Source organism: Convolutriloba macropyga, chromosome 7 (assembly GCF_964194025.1).
Source record: "Convolutriloba macropyga chromosome 7, txConMacr16.3, whole genome shotgun sequence".
NCBI classification, from domain to species: Eukaryota; Metazoa; Xenacoelomorpha; order Acoela; family Convolutidae; genus Convolutriloba; species Convolutriloba macropyga.
Genome location: NC_134474.1, coordinates 51970111 through 51992765, shown reverse-complemented (window position 1 = coordinate 51992765; position 22655 = coordinate 51970111). Strand labels below are relative to the sequence as shown.

General features: G+C 31.0%; 1 protein-coding gene across 1 annotated transcript in view; it reads left to right on the top strand.

The window, feature by feature from the left end:
- Positions 1–2612: 2612 nt before the first annotated feature.
- Positions 2613–22655, top strand: part of LOC142342355 (acetylcholine receptor subunit alpha-like) — a 47160-nt gene continuing 27117 nt past the window's right edge. The window contains exon 1 of the mRNA XM_075393654.1: positions 2613–2978. Within this exon, the coding sequence (XP_075249769.1) occupies positions 2649–2978 (330 nt within the window). The 5' untranslated portion in view covers positions 2613–2648. The remainder of the gene's footprint in view (positions 2979–22655) is intronic.

The window sequence follows — 22655 nt, the reverse complement described above, 5'->3', positions numbered from 1 at the left end:
ATATAAAGTTGGTTGCAGCATAGCAAAAATTAGGGCGAAATAGCACAGTCGGCAGTGCATATGGTTATGAAGAGGGAGGTCAATGGTTGGAATCCCGGAAGGGTCAAATGTTTTTCCACCCGCCTGTCGTTTGAGAGCGATTCTTAAACCGACATTAGTCGGTTTATGTTTAAAATAGATAGATAACTGCCCTTTGCAAATTTTGTGTAATTAATTGCTCTCGAACGAAGTTGGAAGCAATTATTCTGAACGTGTATGTCTTTTTATGTGTGTTCTAGAACACTTTCAATTTCACTTCTCGAGTGACTTTTTCACGCTTGACTTGAATTTTTTGAGTGATTTGAATTGTGTGCATTTCGAAATTTAGCATGTTGCTCAAATAATACCTATTTTTGGCGGAGACCGTACATTGCCCGTGTAGCGCAGTGGTTATTCTAGAGACCTAAAAAAATCGAGAACTAAGTATTGATTGCCTCACGGTTTTTAATCTCTCTCAAACGGAGTTTGTAGCAATTATATTAGTCCTGTCTTATGCAATTTTTGCTTGACAGTTTTTTCGTCTGGCCCTTTGACTTTTCGTCCTCAAAAACGGCATAAACAGGTAACGGACGGATGGCGTTGAGGGGTCTTTGAGCATTCTTCCCAACCTTACGCTACCCGCCCAACTCTGCCTCCCCACCACTCCGCTCACCACCTCATGTTAGCTTCTCTTCGAAGCTGGGTACTACCGAAGCCAACCGCTCTTCGGTCGTTTGAGATCAATTCGCCCGACGTTCGTCGATTTTGTTCAAGTCGTTTTTTTGCAACCTAAAGTAGTAAAATGTTCTTTCACTTGTCGAATCACTTCTTCTTTCACGAAAGCAATGCAATTAATATGTTAGCCCTTTTGATATAACACTCGGGTTGGTTTCCCAAGCACTCACTAAATCCAAAGCTCAATTCTGACAGCTTTTGACTCCACTACCTGACAAAAATTTTATTTTTTTTTTGGAGGAAATAGTAAGAATTAGTCGAAAGAAAAACCTGAAAGCTTGTTGCTGACCAGAGAAATGCAAACTTGTTGCTGAGTGCAGACGGCTATGAGCTCAATAAACAGCATTAGAAAAAAAGTTTAATTAACAATATTTGTAAGAAATTAATAAACGTCTTGTTGTAAATCAATTTTGCTCGTTTTATTGCTAACAAAAACAATTGCGAAGTCTAATTTCAACCAAATTTTAAAATTATAAGCAGCAATTGCTTTTGTTAGCAATGAAAACAGCAAAATTGGATAATAAAACCAAAGTCGAAACACTGCATTCAGTTTCACGCCAACTACGTCATTTTTGGTCAATTTGCGTTTTATACAGATAAAAGGCTACTCGTTCTCTTCGCAGATGCAGCCCTATAGAATTGAAATATCTTATCGCACCGGTTTTCTGTCTCCCTTCTAATTGGATAATATTAATTGTCTTTTGTTGTGGGATAAACTGATATTGCGTGTCTCCATAAACTAATTTAGTTATCGAAAACGGCCATTTGGAGTTTTATAACCAAAATTGTTTGGGTAAATTTCTATCAGTTGAAGCTCAGCCGTCTTATGAAAATCCCAGGAATAGCCTTCAGCTTTCCCTTTTCCAAATGGATTTCGGTGTAACCAAAAATAGTGATATGCCTTTTTTACTATCGCATATAATTAACTATTTGTATAGGCCGAAATAGCATCTGGTTAAAAAATCAAGATCAATGATCTGCTGGAAAAAGGTTAATATTGATCTATAAAAACAATATCTGGCTAAATTTAAAAAAAACGGATATCTTGAAAATTCTGACGAAAATGGGTTTCTTGTTATATTTGATTTGAAACGGAAGAATTCGTTTCGGCTGAGTTGAATTTCGATTGGTTGATATACATTTTTCCTTATTCCATTCTTTGACGCAACTATTTGTTGTAAAGATACTCAATTGTTCCTATTAAAATCGTTACAAACTTCAGAAACATATTTAAACTTTAAACAGGTTGATTAAAGAAGTTCTGATATGATGGTTTATCATTCAATTTGCCTTTATTTTTCCATGTGTTCATAATGTTTGTGGATTTTTTGCCGCTTAAAACATATAGCTAACTATTCAAAACTTTTCTACCGAGCAGTTACTGCGAACTCAAAAATACTCATGTTGCATGATATTGATTAATAGCGACTATATTGAAATTTCCCGCTGAAAACTCTTATCATAATCTGAATTTTATCTCCCAGATCATAAAAATATTGTTTGGGGATATGGCAGAACAATGTTTATCTTGCAGAAATCTGACAGAAGTTCCAGCTAGATCGTGCATCGCCTCGAAAGACTATCATATTCATACAAGACAACCCACTCTTGGACTGGGGGAGTTAAATCTAGAACATTTCAGCAAGTAGAGGGAAATTTGTAGAAGCAAAAGCAGGCAATTAAATGAGCTTGAAAGTAGGCAATAAATTCGGATTGTTTATATGCTTAAAGCATTTCGAGCTCTGATAATGTTCCAGAAATCTATAAGAAGGCGACCTTGTTGTTTGTACAAAACAAATCCTTTAAGCTATTTCTCGACTAAGATATCAAGTTCCATATACCAAATAGACCAAATAGATATTTGAAATTTCCCTGAAAATACCCTAAATTTAGTTATGACCAGATACTCTGTTGTTATTCTGTTCTTTAACATAATGGTCATTACACTATCAGTTTGTAATCGGCAAATGCACGGGAACATTTCCGGCATTTTTTCTTTTTTTGACGGTTATGAAAGTTTTCCTTATAATAAAAAGTTTCCAAATTTTCACAATAAAAGTGGAGAAAAAATATCGCTATTTCACTTGGAGACTGGATTACTTGTGAAGAGATTATTGAATCACACGAGTATAATTGGCCCTAGACACAACCCATTAGACCCTGTCACTATTAGAATACATCTGCAGTTGCAACAGGTGGTGAAAATGGACGTGGACACTCAACAGGTCAGAACAGTAGCTACTAAGTAAATAGTTCATTTCCTTTTTCACCGTGATGCTGATAGACCTTCGATACGCTACTTCATTTTTAAAATTTGTTTAAAAATTGAGTTCTAAAGCATTTAAAACAGATCAATGAGAGCGTGAACTATTCGGCTCTCCCTCATTTACCTCAGCTGTTTGGAATTTATTTGGCACACTGGGGCTATATTTTCATTGGGCAATAAATTCTAACGCAATCAAAACTGGGAGCTATCAAAGAAGTATTGAGTATACATTGACCTGCGGTGCCATTCGTTATATTACGCCATTTAAACCGTCTTGTTGTTAACCGCCATTAAAGTTATCCGTCATTTGATATTTTTGAGATATCTTAGCGGAAATATCTGTTTTAAAACTGTTTTTTAAGGCATAGATACTGAAGTATACAAACAAAGATATTCAAAAGTAAAGATCAGCACACTTTCATTATTGCGACGAGACTACTCTCGCTTTGAAACAAAAAGAAATAAAAGTTTTGAAAAACTCAAGGAGAATAAAAAGGAGATCAGAGAAGGGAGGTGTCTATTTCTGTTGTTTTCTTGCGATAGATGGTTTTTCGATGTGATGTATATTTATTATTTATTTTTTGTGTTTTCTTCGAAATTAAAGAAGGAAAAAAGAAGGTTAAGAAGCAAAAAATGACGTCCATGTGGAGGTTAGTTTTGTAGAATCTTGCAAGAGGATGTTAATCTTGCAAGAAAATCGAAAAATTATAAATCTGGCTAGATCTTATAACGGAATTTTGCAAGATTATACAACAAGAATAACATCATGAATATACTAGGAATTTTACACTCAATAGCTTTATTGAAATCTTGCTATGAAGCACACAAGACAAGCAATGTGTTGACAATCTTTGCATCATCTTAACATAGACAACATTCGCTTACGAAAACATTGTGGAGATCATCTATGTAAACAGAGAAACAACAAAGTGGAGCCAAGGTATTCAATAGGATTGATTGTGAAAAAAGTTATGTATGTCCTAGCTAGCTAGCTAGCTATCTAGGACATACATCCCATATAATTTCAACAGGTTGCAGTCTCTTTGTTGAAAACGATACTAGGAATTTGAGAAAATGACTGTCAGCAAGCTATCACCAGTTCCGATGAACCTCTCAGTAGTGGATAAAACGGGGCTTCCAGCCACCAGCCCAATTTGTCTCTTCCCCCTCATGATAGCCGCATTCGGGGAAATTAGCCAAATTGTACTGGTAACTGTAACCCCCGTTTTATCCACTACTATATTTGCAATCAAAAATAAAAAATAAGCCCCAACCCGCACACTTGCGCACGCATGCGCACCGCACATACTGCGGACACCCTCCCTACTTATAATTATGCACACCATGCGCTCTATGCGCTTCTCTTGATTTTTTTTTGGAAAAATTATCTATATTTATACTTTTGGCTAATAATAGGGCTAAATAATTTATAGATAGATTTGGCTTATAATTTATAGATAGCTTTGGCTAATAAATTATAGATACATTTGACTAAAAAATTTGTAGATAGAATTGGCTAAATAATTTATAGACAGATTTGGCTAATAATTTATAGATAGAATTGGCTAATAATTTATAGATAGAATTGGCTAATAATTTATAGATAGATTTGGCTAATATTTTCTAGATAGAATTGGATAATATTTTATAGATAGAAATGGCTAATAATTTATACATACAATTGGCTAATAATTTGTAGATAGATTTGGCTAATAATTTATAGATAGATTTGGCTAATAACGTATAGATCGATTTGGTTAATAATCTAAGAAGCAGTTTCTGATCTTAGAAGCAGTTCTCGGTATAGTCAATGATGTATATAATAATCTGAGAAGCAGTTCCTGATCTGAGAAGCAGTTCCTGATATAATTAATGATTTATATAACAATAATATAGTCAATGATATAACCAATAAATCTGAGAAGCAGTTCCTGATATAGTCAACGATTTAAATAAAAAAAGTCTGAGAAGCAGTTCCTGATCTGAGAAGCAGTTCCTGATATAACTAATGTTCCTAATTTAACAATTCCATACCTTTGGCTTGCAATTTGGAAAGATAATATTTATAATACTCTGGTTCTTCTTTTGTTTCTTTATCAGAATGAATACCTTTTGGCAAGTCTATATCTTTATGAGATTTTTTTTATTTGACCCCTTAACCCACTAAAGCTAAATACAGAAGAACAATATTCACACCTAACCTTAGTTGAATTACATTCTTTGCCTATTGATTTCTTTTTACCAAAACATGTTCATTGTTTTATAACATTGCATTTATTACAAACTTTATATTAAATCAACTTTTATTTCTATGGGGCTAGGCTTAGAGATAGAAGTAGAATTAGCAAAGCTATTTTGTAGACCAGCGAAGCTGCTACGCAAGTCAGCAAAGCTGCTTCGCAGATTAGAATTAGAATTAGAATTAGAATTAGAAATAGAATTAGAATTAGGAATAGAATTAGAAGTAGATTTAGGAGTAGAATTAGAATTAGAATTAGGAATAGAATTAGAAGTAGATTTAGGAGTAGAATTAGAATTAGAATTAGGAATAGAATTAGGATTAGGATTATAAATAGAATTAGAATTAAGATTAGGATTAGAATTAGAACTAGAATTAGGATAGTAATTATAATTAGTGTTAGGATCAGAAGCTTCTTGAATAATTTTAGTTGAACAAATTCCGCTCAATGATATATCCCCACATTTACACCAATTTTATCCTTATGTTTTAGTTTATATTGAAAAGACATAGTACGGGGAGTTCCAAATTTAGCCATACACTCTAAACATTTCATGACCATTATTTATAACGAGACAAAATTCTAATTATTTATATTTAGTATATTATCTTTATAGTATTATATTTATAAATATAATTATCTCTACGGCTTTAATTATACTCTGAACATTCTATAAAGTATTATTGAAAAACTAATCAAAATTTTAATTTTTTTTACCTTTTCAGTTTCAATATAACATCTAACCAAAATTTCATTTTATTATTTTTTCAGTTCCGAATTATAACTACCTAATTTCAATTAAACCTCTAGTTTAACCACCAGACCAGACAAACCTAGCTAAAGTGTCGATACCCAACTTATTAGGAGTATTAAATTTATAGCTTTTATATATAATCTGTTCATTACTCAATCCAGCTGTATCTCCAACGAAATTTATAATTTCATCTCTAGATTTTTGATTATTTTTATTTAGATTAGTTAAATCATCTCTTCCCCTTTTGTTTAAAGTATTAGCCTTTTTATTCATTTATTCATCTGTCATTGGGGTCCATCCTCGGCTAAGCTTATCTTTTTTTTCCGAGTTCATCTGCGAAGGGGCTCCGCCCTTGGTTCCCCAAGCAGGTTTCCTGATCTTCTAAATCGGGTAAATCCCCATCTTCTTCATCTTCCACTTCTCCATCCCCATGCCTGAATAATGTATCTGTTCTTTTTAATACATTACTTGCACCCCCTGCTACAAGTGCAGCAGTTTCTACTGCTGTATCAGGAGATATAAAATTATTTATCGTAAAGCAGGTGCCCATAATTCCACTTATGGCAGATACTAGCCTTAAACCATTAGCTTTAACTGTTTCTTTTGTTAAAACATCTTTCTGAATTTTAATACCTCTTGATGTGAAAAGTTTATTGAAGTAGAACTGATAATTATCTCCATTAATAGTATTTCTATCTGTAGCATTATTCATTAGTTTCTTCATATAATCTATAAGTTGATTTATCTTATCACTTTCTAATTTATCTTTTTAACTAAGGGCTTTTAATCCTAGGAAACCAACTTTCGAGTCGTATATCATAGTTCTATTTCTATCAATAATAATAAAAGTATCCTCATTCTTATTTTATTTAATCGTGCCATAACGAAGTTCAGAAGCTATTCTATCTGTACAATTATAATAGCTACTATATAAGTCATTAATTATGCCAAGAAAGTCATGCCTGCACTCATATGTTATATTAAAATTTTTATATAGATCTGACCCATTATAAGTTGTTATATAAAGAGTATCACAACTCATTCTCGCTGTATTAATTATCTGGGCTGGTTTATGACACTCTACAACTATTTGAATATTTTTATGTCTTCCTTCTGCAAAGTAATAAGCTATATCTTTATTCAACGTATCCCCCATATCATCAATAACAATTACAATATCTTGAAATATCTGCATCTTTTCATTTGTGATCATATTTGCATCACACATATTAAAATCACTATAGGGCTTGCCAGTTTCTGGATTTATTCAATCTCTTTCATCTTTAAATACTATGATTATGGACCTTTGATCTTGATCTTGCTCATCTGCCAAGCAGGTTCCCTGATGTTCCTGTTCTTGATCCTGATCTGTGAAGCAGTATCCCTGATCTTTGAAGCAGTTTCCCTGATACAACTTTAAGTTTTGTCTAACAAAAAAGTCTTTCCTTTACCGGTTCCACCATAAACAATAGTATGTAATGGTGACTTTTCATATTCAAATCTAATTAGACTTCTATTTATAAATCCACCAAAGTTTTCTTATATTTTTGTATATTCACTTGGTATTGAATCATATACTATAAAACAAAACATAGCTAAGAAAATAAATATTAAAACTGCACAACCCAACTCCATTTTTATATATAAAATGTTGATATTTTATGAATAGTAAAAGTCATAGGGTTATACTTAGACTTATACTTAGACTTGTACTTAGTCATATAAAATGATGATTTTTTATATCAATAGTCAAAGTCGAAGTCAAATTCAAAGTCAATGATTTTTATCATAAAAAAATGCTTATCCTAACTTTTGAGGAATTCAATGATAAATTTGGTATTGGTAATAAAGCTATGAGTAATATCAGAATAGAAGATATAGGTAAAGATATAAGTCTAATCCAATTGAGATAGTAATGAGAGATCAGAAACCAAATAGCATCAAGGACCCCAACTTCAACATTATTATAAATCTGCATCCATCTGATGGTACACATTGGGTTTTAATTATAAGAAGAGAAGGCGGTCCTATATATTATTTTGATAGTTTTGGTGTTGAGACCATTATTCTCAGAGGGATATGTTGATCTAAGGTCTGATGAGAGAATACAAAAATATGATAAATTTTATTGTGAGGCTTATTGTTTATATATGATCTGTCTTATTGATAAAGGACTTAGAATAAAGATTGCTCTCTATAATCTAAATAATCAAGTTAAATGTGCAGGAATGTATAATGAGTGTTTATGTCTGGGTTGTAAAGTGAAAGGCGAATTTGAAGATAAAGTTGGAGATAAAGATATAGTCAATGACAACGTCAATCAGGGAACCTGCTTGGCTTGCCAGGAACAGAGCTCGTTCGCAGATGACATTGTTAATGATAATGTCAGTGTCAATGTTAATGACAATGCCAATACCAATGTCAATGTTAATGACAATGTCAATCAGGGAACTTGCTCCGCAGATGTCAATGTTAATGACAATGTCAATGTTAATGACAATATCAATCAGGGAACTTGCTTCGCAGATGTCAATGTTGATGACAATGTTAATGACAATGTCAATGCTAATGTCAATGCAATGGCAATGTCAATGACAATCAGGGAACCTGCTTCGCAGATGACAGGTTAATGTTAATCGGGGAACCTGCTTCGTAGATGTTAATGTCGATGACAATGTTAATATCAATGTCAATGACAATGTTAATGATAATGCCAAAGCTAATGTCAATCAGCGAAGCTGTTTCACAGATCAGCGAAGCTGCTCCACAGATGACATTGATAGTGAATTTGAAGTTGATATCTATCTACTTAGAGAAAAACCCCAAGGGTAAGGTTCCTTTCACCTTTAGCCCGTAGTAGCCATACAAGCAGGGTATCCGCTCTGAAGATTGATGTTAATGGGAGTCTACAATCATGGTTAGATGATGATAATATAATTTTCAATGCTATATTCCCAGAAAGCTTAAGATGTGCAATAGCTGGTCATAGTGAATGTGGAAAAACATTCATATCAAAGAATATTTTGTTGAGTTGTGTACAATTTGATAGGTTATATATCATTGGTCCCACTGGTGATCAATATGAAGATTTAAAGAATAAAGACATGGTGTTTATTAAAGAAATAAAAGATTTACCCTCTCCCGATCAACTACCTAAAGATATAAAGAAACTAATGATATTTGATGATGTTGGGGGTAAAGAACCAGTAATTAAAGAATTATTTGTAGAGGTAGACATAGTAAATATAATTTGGTATATCTTAAACAAAATATGTTCTCGGCAGATAGGCAGTATGTTACAGAGAATTGTAATCTATTTATTTTCTTTGAACAAAGAGGTAGAGCTACCGCGGCTATATATCATGATTTCTTTAATAGAGCAGAGCTTAGTTATGATGATTTTAGTAATATACGTGAAAAAGTATGGAAAGAACCTTATAATTACATCGTCATTGATAAATCTAAAAACAGAAATATTAATGGTAAACTAAGAATTAATTGGGATTGGAGAGTATTATAGTTTAATTATATTTATGATTAAGTCTCTGACTAAGTGTAAGTGGGTGTCCATGAGTATGACCAAGTCTAAGTCTAAGTCTATGACAAAGTTTAAGTCTAAGTTTATGTCTATGACTAAGTCTAAGTTATGTCTGACTAAGTCTATGACTATGACTATGACTATTACTAGGTCTAAGTCAATGACTAAGTCTATGTCTATGACTATGACTAAGTCTAAATTGAACGCAAAGTAAAGCTCAACAGATCACCATTGAAGTCAATTGATCTTCCATGCTCATCTTTAATATGAAATTCAAAATATTCTAATCTATCCCTTGTTACATTTTGATATAAGATATTAGTTTGTATAATAATTATCAAGTAATTTCGGGGTTCTGTTAGAATAAAAGCATATAGTATGTCTGTATCTTTGCCATTAGCTTTAACATCAGATATCACATTACAAGGGATGTTAATAGTATTAAAACTCTTGAAATCAATAATCTTTTGAGATGTATATTTACTTTGTTCATATACTTTTTTTCTAAATTCTAGTAATGGGGTTATTGAGTTAAATGCAACTTGTTTTATTTCCATTATACATTTCATTGTATTCTTATCGGGTTCTATTATAACATTACCATTAGTTTCTTCTTTTTAATAATTCTGCTTTTTCAATTATTTCATATGCACTTGGTATAACAGCTAAAATACGGGGTTCTGACCATGCTCCGCCTTGGGTATCTTAAAAAATTGATTATTTCCTCTATTCACATTAAACACTGATTTATAAACCGATAATCTAATTAAACCTAATTTTGTTGTATTAACTATAGTTTCACCAAAGTTAAACTTTTCTGTTGACTTTATCATTCTAAAGTTAAGTGTGTTCTTCTTTAGTTTTTGTAAGAGCTTCATGTATCTTTTGTAGTTCCTATAAGATTAAGTTTTCAGTCATTTTTTTTATTCAAATAATGCCAAATTTAAAGTTTTATCTATAGTTAGAGTTGTAGTTGTAGATAGTTATACAATTTTAGTTATACATTTTTTAACTCAAAAATGGACTTAAATTTGGATACATTTTATGGTGATAATAATGATATACACAAAAGTAAGATTATAAAATATAAACCAAATAATCTAGCAACAATGAAAACAGTTAAGAACAACATTAATATCATACACAATAGAGAAGAGAATCATATGAATGTACATGATTCATAGCTGGAGATAGAATTTGTTGTATCGGTTAATGCTGGTGGTGCATTTGATAATAATGACAATATCAGATTAGGTAATTATGGTATGATGGCATTATTAGGTTCAGTTAAGCTTGAAACTACTGGTGGTAGGACTATTCAAAATGTAGATCATGGTCAACCTAATCTATTGATGTATAAGTTATTAACTAGTACTGATGATGAATATGAGAGCGGTTTTGTTAGAAATCAAGGCAATAGAGATAGTCAAGTCAGAGGTGATCATGCTGCTGCAGAACGAGGTCATATGTATATGATGGTTAAGATGAGTGATCTATTCGGTTTTGTGAATGACATAGGAAAGATAATATATGGGTTAGGATTTGAACTATTTTTAAAAAGAAAAAATAATGAAAGAGTTTTGTTTAGAGTTAACGCTGGCGCTGATGCAATAGCTAATGTTGTTGATATAGATATCAAAGGTATATCCTGGTGTGTGCCTAGTATTGATCCTAGTAATGATAATAGAGTTATTGTACAGAAAGGATTACATAAAAAGAATAATTTTAATTTTAGTTATTACGAAAGAAAGACATTCTAAAAGGATGTACCCAATGCTACTAACTTCTGATTTGATCTTGTTATGGAAAGACCACAATATATAATAATTGGTTTTGAAAATAATAATGTAATGACCAAACTCTTGATGCAAGTACATTTGATATAATGAATGTTACTGAATGTTATTGTAAGATGGGTAGTGAGTTTTATTCCGAAGATAGAATGAATATTAATTATGGCACTAATAATTATTATGAGGCTTTTAAAGAGATTATTATTTTTAATAAAGATTATAAGTGATTACCTCATAAATTTAAACCTTATATAAATCATAGAACATTCGAAAGTAGTTATAGACTATATGTATTTGATACTGGATATCAAAATGATCATATAGTTCCACAGCCAATACAACTTAATTTTTTATTTAGTGCTCCAGTTGCTAATGTTATATGTCACGCATTAGTATTAACTAGAAAGGTTATTAGTGTTAATAGTGATGGAAATAAAATGGTTGATATTATATCTTAGTTATAGTTATAGTCATCGTTATAGTTATTGTTATAGTCATTGTTTTAGTCAATGTTAGAGCCATTGTCATAGTTTAACTATTTCCTAGTATTCTTAACAAAACCTTTAGCATAGAAAATATCTAATTTCTTATAAGCTTAGTCTTAGGTTTGGTCTTAGCCTGAGGCTTAGGTAGTGGTTTGGGTTAGGGTTTAACAACAAAGAGATTATACTTTTTAGTTTCCATTATTTTATATATAGAAATATGAGTAACTTTAATAAGTTTAAAACTAATTCATATTGTATTGGTGGTAGACATTATAGTGGTACTAATAATATAAGAGGGGTTGTCACTTCAAAAGGAACTAAGATGTTAAGGGGTAATTGTGTTAAATTTAGAAGGAATAAATCACTGACTGTCAGTGATGCAACATTAGGTGCTGAGGGATTGAAAGATTTCTTTAAAAGTGTTGATAAAGCAACAGCTAATTTTCGAAAGAAAGTTGCTAATAATCCAGTAGGACCATTAGAAACAGCCAGTAAAATAGGAAGTGCAGCTGCAAGTAGAAAATCAAAAGCTGTTTTATCAGCCACACCTGGTTTAATTAAATTTGCAACTACTGGTGAATGTATGAGAGTAGTACAAAAAGGCAGAAGGTTATTTCTAGGTACAAAGAAAAAATAGTTTAATTCTATATTGGTATAACTACTTCGTAGATCTAGATATAGAACTACCTCTAATGGTAGATGTTATTACTAAATATATGGTGAAACATGGACAATGTCCCAATATTTTAACTAAACACTAATAATTTTAGTTTACAAAACTCTCTTCTTGTATTTTTGATATATCTGAACTAAATCATTTTATTCATCATTATCTATTTTATTATCATTCGTTGATTTAGTATCGAGTTTTTAAACTTGTCACTAAACTGTTTACTTTAAATATACATTTAAGATTACTTTATTATTTTATTTCTTACTTTAGTATTAATTGTTTTTGATAATGAACCACAAACAGTTTGCTGTAACAAAAACTGTAGGTATAGAATAAGGCGCACTGGGATAAAGTAAAGGTGCACTGGGTTTAGTTTCTTCTATTTTAAATAACTAAAATATTTTGCTTTAGTCATTGTCATAGTCATTGTCATTGTCATAACTATATAGTAAAATAACTCTCAATTTCTTTCAATATATCTTCATGACTAAAGTCATAATGCATATCAAGTATTGCTTGTTCTTTGTTGCCTACTAGCTTACTTTCTAATAATATAGCTTTTATATATTGTACTATTGTCTTTTTATTCTTTAAAAGGGCTTCATCAACATTTGAATTAGTCTTTTTATTAATGCCATTAAATTCTTTTAGACCAGTGGTAAATATATCATCTAGGTGAATGTTAGTAATATTCTGATTTAACTTATTATTATCAAATTTTTGTTTTAATTGATTAAACTCAGAGATGGTATCACAAGCAACTTTTTTTTTACAAAAGTTAACACTATTTGTAACTTTATTTGCTGATTTATTAAACTCAATAATTAGTTCTTCATTAACTTGTGTTTTGCTTAGTTGTAATGTTTTAGTAGTGACTTTATCAAAGTCCCCTTTTCTTAGCTCAGTTATATTATTATTTAAAAAATCAATTTTCACAGAAGAGGATAATAAGTTATTGTCACAATACTCTTTTTTAAGAACATCTTTTTCATCTATGGGAAGGATATACACAGTTGTAGTTTTATAGGTATCTTTCATGTCAATGTTATGATTATCTTCCAGGAATAATTGATGAGCCTTACTTGGCGATAGACTGATATTTGATGATGATGCTTTTTTAGCCTGGTTGAATCTATTTCTTGTCATCTTTGTATATGTTTACAGAAAGATTTTTACTTAATGATTCTAAAACTTTATTATTAGATTCAAAATCAAACTCGGACTTTAATAATTCATAGTATTATCTCATCAATAATACTTCTATTTTATATGTTGGTGGTTGGGTTTTTAAAACTTCCATAACTTTAAGCAATTCTCTATTATGTGTAACAACGTTCTACTAAATCTCTCTTTAAAAACAGCCTTTAAATCACTATAAGTAGAATAGAATATAGTTCTGTCTCATATTCTTTAAATAAAGATTTATATGCGTTATTGTGAAACTCACTACCTCCATCTACCAATAACTTTTCTGGTTCTTGTCCTTGTGATAGGATTGTTTTAAAACTATTAGTTATTGATGAAACAGTTTTATTCTTCAATGGAATAGCCCATGCATATTTTTTGAATACATCTATAACATTTAATGTAAACTTATAGTTATTATTGTAATTACTTAGAGATGACTTATCAATTAAATCAGCTGACCATGTTTCATTTTTATATAATGGTACTATTTTTTCTCTTCTTAACTTTGCTATTTGAAGACTGAATACTTCTTTAGCCAGTAGTTGTTGTTTCTCCAACATTATTTTTTTACCGTATTTAAAAACAAAATTATCTAGTTGTTCTTGATTAATAATTTTTATAGATAATAGTTGTACAGATATCTTTAACATCTTATCATATAAACCATCATGCCCAGCTTTTGTTTCTAGTATAACTAATCTTTATCTTTCTTTTAGAGAATCTGCTTCACTAAGACCTCTACCTAAAAGGCGACCTCTTCTAGCTTCAAATATCTTTTTTATTGTGTTATATCTTTTGCTTCTTTTATCATTCACTCCTACATTATATTTTATGTCCCACAAAAATCTTCCTATTTTTTCTTCGTCTTCATCCGAAATGTCCTCGTATGTTATATTTGGATTGGTAAAAGTTTAAGCCATGGTAATTAATAAAGCCATGTGAAAATTCATAATGATTATCCCCAATAAAAAATGCATTGTGCTCTAGAGTTATATAAACATCATTCAATACATATTCCCTGTTTGCCAAATTTTTGATTTTCAACTTTATTAGGGGGTTAATTTGAGAACCCATTGAATGAAGAGTATTGCCTGTGTGTGTATCAATTACAACTCGTGGTTTTTCTCGAGTCATTTGAGTGTCCAGTTCATTTTGCAGGCTGGTTTCTTGGGACTTCCTCCATGCCTCGCTGATCTGGGAACCAGCTTCCTGGATCCGCTAAGCGATTTCACCGATCTGAGAACCAATTTCCTGGATGGCTTTAATTTGTTTATCTAACTCTTGATTTTGCCAATCTATTGCTCTTAATGTTTGTTCATTGTTTGTATTTAAAGTTTTAGTTAGAGGATCAAATAACTCTTTTTTACACCATAATATTCTTGTGGTTTTAATTTATCTTCTAATCTATTCTTTCTGTTTAGTCTTTGTAGTTTATTTAGTTCAATAAATTTATCTAGCTTAGTCATTTTTCATAGCCCATTATATAGTTTAATAGCAGCTTCAATTAACTTTCTATCATCAATAATTGTCAGTTCTAGAATATTATTAGTCAGCTGGTCTTTGTCTAAATCTAATGATGCAGCATTAATTTCTTTTTAGATCTCTTTTGAATAGATATAGACCATCATCATGAGGATAGCTTTTAATTTTATTTACATAAAATCTTTATCATCAAATGTGTTTAGACTAATCTTACTCGTTTTTGTTGTTGTCATGTTATCACCAAATTTTGTATTCTACATTTATCAACAGTTCTCTTTGTGTTATACATTAACGCATTATAATACTCTTAATGTTTAGCATTGTTAAAATTCTTTATTCCTTTCTCTTTAGTTTTATTTTGGTAATATTTAAAGCTATATGTTTTTGGTTAAAGGGCTAAAAACTCTTCTATTATTCTAATTCCCAATTCATGTTTGAATTTACCTGGACAGATCAATGTGTTCCTTGTCGACATTACCCTTGCTAAAGCTTAACTCAAAATTATCGGTATCCATATAATGGAGTTGTAGGTCTTTGAGAGATGGTTTAAGAATATTATAGAAGACATCATACATGTGTAATTTACTTAATTCTAATATAGTAACACCTACTTATTCGATTTTTTCTTTTTATTTTCAATTTGGCTATAATCCTTATATCTAGTTATATTCTTAAATGTTGGTTTACTTATAATTTTACTTATCTTTTCTTCATCGTGTAAGAACTTACTTTGAAGGAAGCGTAGAGTACTCATGCTAATTCTTCCATATAGTGAGTTGTTCATTAACTTCCTTACATCTTTTTTTGCTGCAGTTTTAGCTGTTGCTCTTTTATTAGTATTGTTTTGGTTAAAGTCTCTACATATGTAATCTTGTTTAAATTTAACTACTCTATGAATTTAAGTTACTTCTACGCCCATCTTAACATAGAACTTTAACATCCAATAATGAACCATATATTCTGTTTTGTTGTTTTTACCTAAGATTTTTTTTCTCTGTTCTCGCTCTACCTTTCTCTCTTTCTCTATATCCTAATTCATTATCATTTACCTTTCTTTGAATGGGCATTAATGCCAGTTGCTCTTTTCTATCTTTACAACTATTAGTATAATTAATATCACAAACTATATAGTAACCATGATCACTATCATTTGGAGTATTTAAAATATAATCTAGAGGTGTAGTAGTGTACTCAAAGCCGTTATAGGGTAGCTTTTGCATCATTGCTTAACCGTATAGATTGTTTGCATCAATGTACCAGATTGACCTATCACTATGATTAACGTATCTATCACCCATTATACCACATCTACCACCCATCTTTGCTTCCAAAAAAATCATCTAGCATTTTTTATCTTGTAATGTATCTAGTGTAACACCACTTCACATTAACCAACAATCAAAACTATAACTTGTTAGACTTACCTAGTGTAGAGGGTTGAGACCGCATTCTTTCATACTTAATTTAACATATTAATTCATGCAGTAGTCTAAAATTTCCACATCATTTTGTAAATACTCTATAGTTAGATCTTCACCGGTTTTATGATTGTTTTCATTATTGAAGATATCGACTTCTTCTTGTGTTGGTAATTTATTAGATAGTGAGGATTCGAAGTCTTCTTTTTTAGATTACCTATAACTTCTCGGTAACCCTCTAAACCAAAATGTTCATATGGATATAATGTTTTATTTTTACACCCGAATATCTTTGCCATTTGATCTGCAGGCATAGCTAAGAAGTTATAACTATCTTAGAATTTAATACAACCAATACTAAACATCTTAGACCTACCAGCAGGTAGTGGTATGTTATGTATTTTTCTTTTATCACTATTCTGTTTAAGGAGCTCACTATATAGTCGATTGAAATCATAACCAGAGCCGTTATGGAAAATAACAGGAATAAATTTGGTTGTTTGTATCTTAGATTACAAATTTTACATGCGGGACCTCTATATTTACCACGACAGTGATCTCTTACTTTATTAACACATGATTTACCATATTTATGATAAGTGCTTGTAGCTTTATGATATAATTTCTCTTCTTCTGTAAATACCATCTTTTCATTATGCTTGAAGTTATTCTCTGTTTCCATTTCTAATATATCTCTAGCAAATCTTTTGATGCAGCCTAGACCTAAGTAGTGCTTGAAGTACCTTGCCAGGTGTAACCCACAGCTATTGGAATATGTTCAGCTATTACATTTTTATGGGTCTCCGACCATGCTTTAGCATAACCATTAGTTTGGACTTCAACAATCCAACTTTCTATATCGGCAGTTATTATATTTTTTGTATTCTGACGTTTGTGTTCATTTATAAAATTAATTTGTTTTTTCTTAGGACAAAAAATCTCTGGTTTGAATGAGTTGTTGCATTCGTGTTTATCATATTTAATTTGTTAGTTAAACCAATAGGTACACCTATCACAATAATAATATTTAATGTTGTTTTTATTTGGTCGTTCTAATAAGGTTTCTATATTTTTTATTAGGGCACAGTGTTCTATTTGACCATAACTCCAAACTAGTATTCTTACATCTTTTCTATCTTTATTAAAATCATCCACTTGTTTAAACAATTCTATTTTACCATTACCACAAGGTGTGTATACCCAAATATTAATATTATAAAATTTCTGTATTCTTATTATATAAGCAAATCATCTTCATGTTGTTGTCTTGGTTCAATTAGTTTATCTAAATATTTAAATCATTCACTTGTTTAAATAATTCTACTTTACCTCCACCACAGGGGATGTATAACCAAATTTTAATATTGTATAATTTCTGTATTCTTAATATATAGCCGAAGTCATCTTCATGTTGTTGTCTTGGTTCAATTAGTTTATCTACATATTTACTTTCTCGAGTTGCTTTACCTATGACTTGATGTAACCATGAGGTGATAGTTAGTTGCAAGCAGTTGTATTTATAACTTCGTTTATTTAATATCGATTTAGTATTTTTGAGATCAGCTGGTAAATCTATATGGGTACCAATAGATGCTTTAGTTGGTTCAATGTTTAACTGAATACTTCTTATTCCAAGAAACTCGAAATCATAACCATAACCTTCATATATTTCCTTTTCAAAGTTTAACCATCCGTGAAACGGCTTCGCCGATTGTGTGAAGTCTCCATTTTCATATATTGCGTTATTAATAATATAGTCAGTTTTGAAAAATTTTAGTAGTTTTAACTTCTTCTTTGGTTCTCTTTTTATACTCACACTCGGCTGTGATCTTATATTTAAAACTCTTAACTTTTCTGAACTGGTAACAGTTTTTAATTTCTTCTAAAGAATAAATAGTTGCTTCGTCTGTGTCTTCAATGTAATTCCCACTTTTATCAGTAATATAAAATTTTCTCATGTTCTGGCTGGAGTTTATATCGAAGTCTTCAGTGTTTTCTAGATACTTAAGATTATGACTATATGAGTGAGTAGTTAGAGCTATTTTATTCCTAAATTATATAAAATTCTACATACATAATCTTGTTTAAATTTAATTACTCTATATATTTTTGTTACTTTTACTCCCATCTTAACATAGAACTTTAACATCCTATAATAAACCATATATTCTGTTTTGTTGTTTTGATCTAAGATTAATTTCTCTGATCTTGCCTTGCCTCCATCTCTTTCTCGGTACCCCAATTCATTATCATTTATCTTTCTCTTATTAGGCATTAGTGCTAACTGTTCTGTTCTCTCTTTACGTTCATTAGTATAATCAATATCACAAACTATATAGTAACCATGATCACTATCATCTGGAGTATTCAATTATACATCTAGAGTAGTAGTAGTAATAAACTCAAAATCCTTATAAGGTAATTTTTGCATCATTGCATGACCATATAGGTTGTTTGCGTCTATATACCATATGGACTTACCATCACAGTTATCCGCGAAGCGGCTTTGCCGATTTATATATCTATCACACATTATTCCACATATACCACCTCTCTTTGCTCCAACAAAATCATCTAGCATTTGTTTATCTTGCAATGTATCTAATGTAACACCGCTTGACATTGACCAACAATCAAAACTATAACCCGATAGACTAACTTAATGTAGTGGATTGTGCTTGAATTCTTTCATACTTAGTTGAACATATTCATTCATGCAGTAGTCTAATATTTTCACATCATTTTGTAAATACTCTATAGTTAGATCTTTACCAGTTTTATGACTGTTGTCTGTATTAAAGATATTGACTTCTTCTTGTGTTGGTAATTTAATCGAGAGAGAGGATTTGAAGTTTTCTATTTTTAGATTACCAATAAGATTATTATACGACTCTAAACCAAATTATTCATATGGATATAATGTTTTAGTTTTACATCCGTATATCTTTGCCATTTGATCTAGAGGCATAGCTAAGAAGTTATAACCATCTAAGAATTTAGGACAACCAATGCTAAACATCTTAGACTTAACCAGCAGCTAGTGGTATGCTATCTACTTTTTTATCATTATTCTGTTTGAAAAGTTCACTGCGTAGTAGGTTGAAGTCATAGCCAGAGCCATTATGGAATATTACAGGAATGAAGTTTTGTTGTTTGTATCTTAGATTACATATTTTACAAGCCGGTCCTCTATATTTACCAGTTTCATGACAGAGATCTCTTACTTTATTAATACATGTTTTGCTGCAGATATGACAAGTGTTATTGAATTCATGATATAATTTATTTTCTTCTGTGAAAATCATCTTTTCATTATGTTTGAAATTATTCTCTGTTTCTATTTCTAATATATCTCTAGCAAATCTTTTGATACAGTCCAGAGCAAAATTGTATTTGAAAATACCTTGCCAGATGTAACCAAGACTTATTGGTATATGTTCAGTTATTACATATTTGCAGTCATTAGATAAGACGTTAATAACACAACACTCTATATCAGCGGTTATAATATTTTTTATATTCTGTCGTTTTTGTTCATTTATAAAATAATATGTTTTTTCTTAGGAAAACAATCTCTGGTTTGAAAGAGTGGTTACGTTTGTGTTTTTCGTATTGAATTTGAGAATTGAACCACTATGTGCATCTATTAAAATAATAGAATTTGTGTTGGCTCTTATTCGGTTTTTCTATCAAATTTTCTATGTCTTTAATTAGAGCGCAGTGCTCTACTCCAGCATTCCTCCAAACTAATATTCTGAAATCTTTTCTATCTTTATCAAAATCATCCACCGGTTTAAACAATTCTACTTTACCCCCACCACAAGGTGTGTATACCCAAATTTTAATATTGTACAATTTCTGTGTTCTTATTATATAAGCAGAGTCATCTTCATGTTGTTGTCGTGCTTCAATTAGATTATGTACATAATTACTCTTGCGTGTTGCCTTGTTTATAGCCGGATGTAGCCAAGCAGTAGTAGTTGGTTGTAAGCAGTTGTTTTTGGAATTGCGTATATTTAATATTGATTAAGAGTTTTGAGATCGAGGGGTAAATCTATATAGTTACCAATGGATGCTTTGGTCGGTTCAATATTTATTTGAATACTTCTTCATCCGAGAAACTCAAAGTTATAGACATAAGCATCATAGATTTCTTTTTCAAAGTTTAGCCATTGTGTGAAGTTTCCGTTTTCATATATTGCATTATTAATAATACAGCCAGTGTTGAAGAATATTTTAGTAGTTTTCACTTCTTCTTTAGTTTTAGTTCTCTTCTTGTAGTCGCACTCAGCTGTGATCTTATATTTAAAACTCTTAACTTTGTAAACTGGTAACAGTTTTGAATTTCTGTCTTGAGTTTATATCAAAGCGTTCTGTGCTTTCTAGATACTTGCATTTATGGCTATATGAGTGAGTAGTTAGGGCTATTTTATTTCTAAGTTCTTCATGACATTCTTTACATTTAATCTTAATTCCAGAGTAGATGCTATCTTCGGTTCATTTTTGGGTTTAAAGCTGGGTTTAGTTTTAATAAAATTTTTTGTGTTATCTTTGATTTTAGTTTCAGTTTTAGTTTTAGTTTTAGGTCTGAGGAAGTAATATTCTTCTTCTGAGTCATACACTCTCTCCATAGTTTCATCTCTCATTTCCTTTCTCGCCCTGTTTAAGTGTTCATCACTTAAATTGTGTTTGATAAATTGTTTCCTTGCTTCAAAGGCCAAATCACAAATATAACAAAAGTTTACGCTTTCTACTTTAGACATCTTTATTTTTTAAGGACGAAAATTCTCTTTGAAAATTATACAAATTAAAAATGTCTAAATCAGTAAAATGTGTTAGTTGTAAAAAGATAAATATTGTAGAAGGTGTTGTGATAAATGTTTAGATAGTTTATTTGAGTGTTATATCTGTTAAGGTTACTTTAAGAATAGACATTATATTAATCATTTGAATATAAATTTTAATGATCCTAATCTATATATAACTTGTATAATGTGTAATGTAAATCAACATATCAGTGGATTTAGATTTAAAAAAATTTTAGGTAGAGATTGAGTATTTATCTACATAGATATAGATATTAAAATACCAAAAATAGATTTAAGAAATATACTGAAAAATTTAATATAAAAGTGTAGAGTTAAGCTGCTCTTTTTGTTCAAGTTATCCACGAAGTGGTTACACCAATTTTCGCAGGTCGGTTTTACGTGCTTGTTACACGGTCTCACTTTTTACATTGAAAAACACTAATAAACGTGTTTCCACCGATCTCAGTGTTTTTGACTGTATACCCATCACAGTGTGTCCCATATACAGTCTCAGAGCAGGGATCATCCTATTTAAAAACTGTAAAATTGGTTTTTTTTATTTCACTTAGTTTCATAGTAATTCATCAAATCGGGGGGAGGTTCGCTGGAGACAGTGAGGAAGGAACCCAAAACCTTCCGTTTGCTAAAGCAACTTAACTCGACTCAATGAGTTAACCACTACGCTAAGTGAGACAAGAAATGATAGATTTTGCGTGAATATAAAGGGAAATATAGTGGATAAAATAAAGGAAAATAAATAATTTGCATAAGGGCGCTTCATTTTCGGTTGTGTATATAGTAGTGGATAAAACGGGGGTTACAGTTACCAGTACAATTTGACGCGGCTAGCATGAGGGGGAAGAGAAAAATTGGGCTGGTGGCTGGAAGCACAGTTTTATCTACTACTCCTCTCCTTCTTCCTCAAAACGTTTTGTTTGTCAAGCTACTGAAACTTATTTTTCTTTCTATGAGGAAACAATTGAACGAACATCTGAGCAGTTTAAAGGCGAAAGGAAAAACGCACTACAAAAAGTGACTCTGTAGAAATCATTAGATTGAATGGGTATTGAAAATAAACCGAAAAAACTACCTAATTTTAGCTAAGAATTGAACCCCCATTTTAAATTCGAATGTTTGCCGTTACCCTGACCCTAGTCTCAAAACCTATCAGTACTCAATGTATTGCGATTGTATATCGTCGGCCCAGTACTGTGTCAGTGTACCTTAAGAGTATCCTGCTATCACATTAAGTGCAGT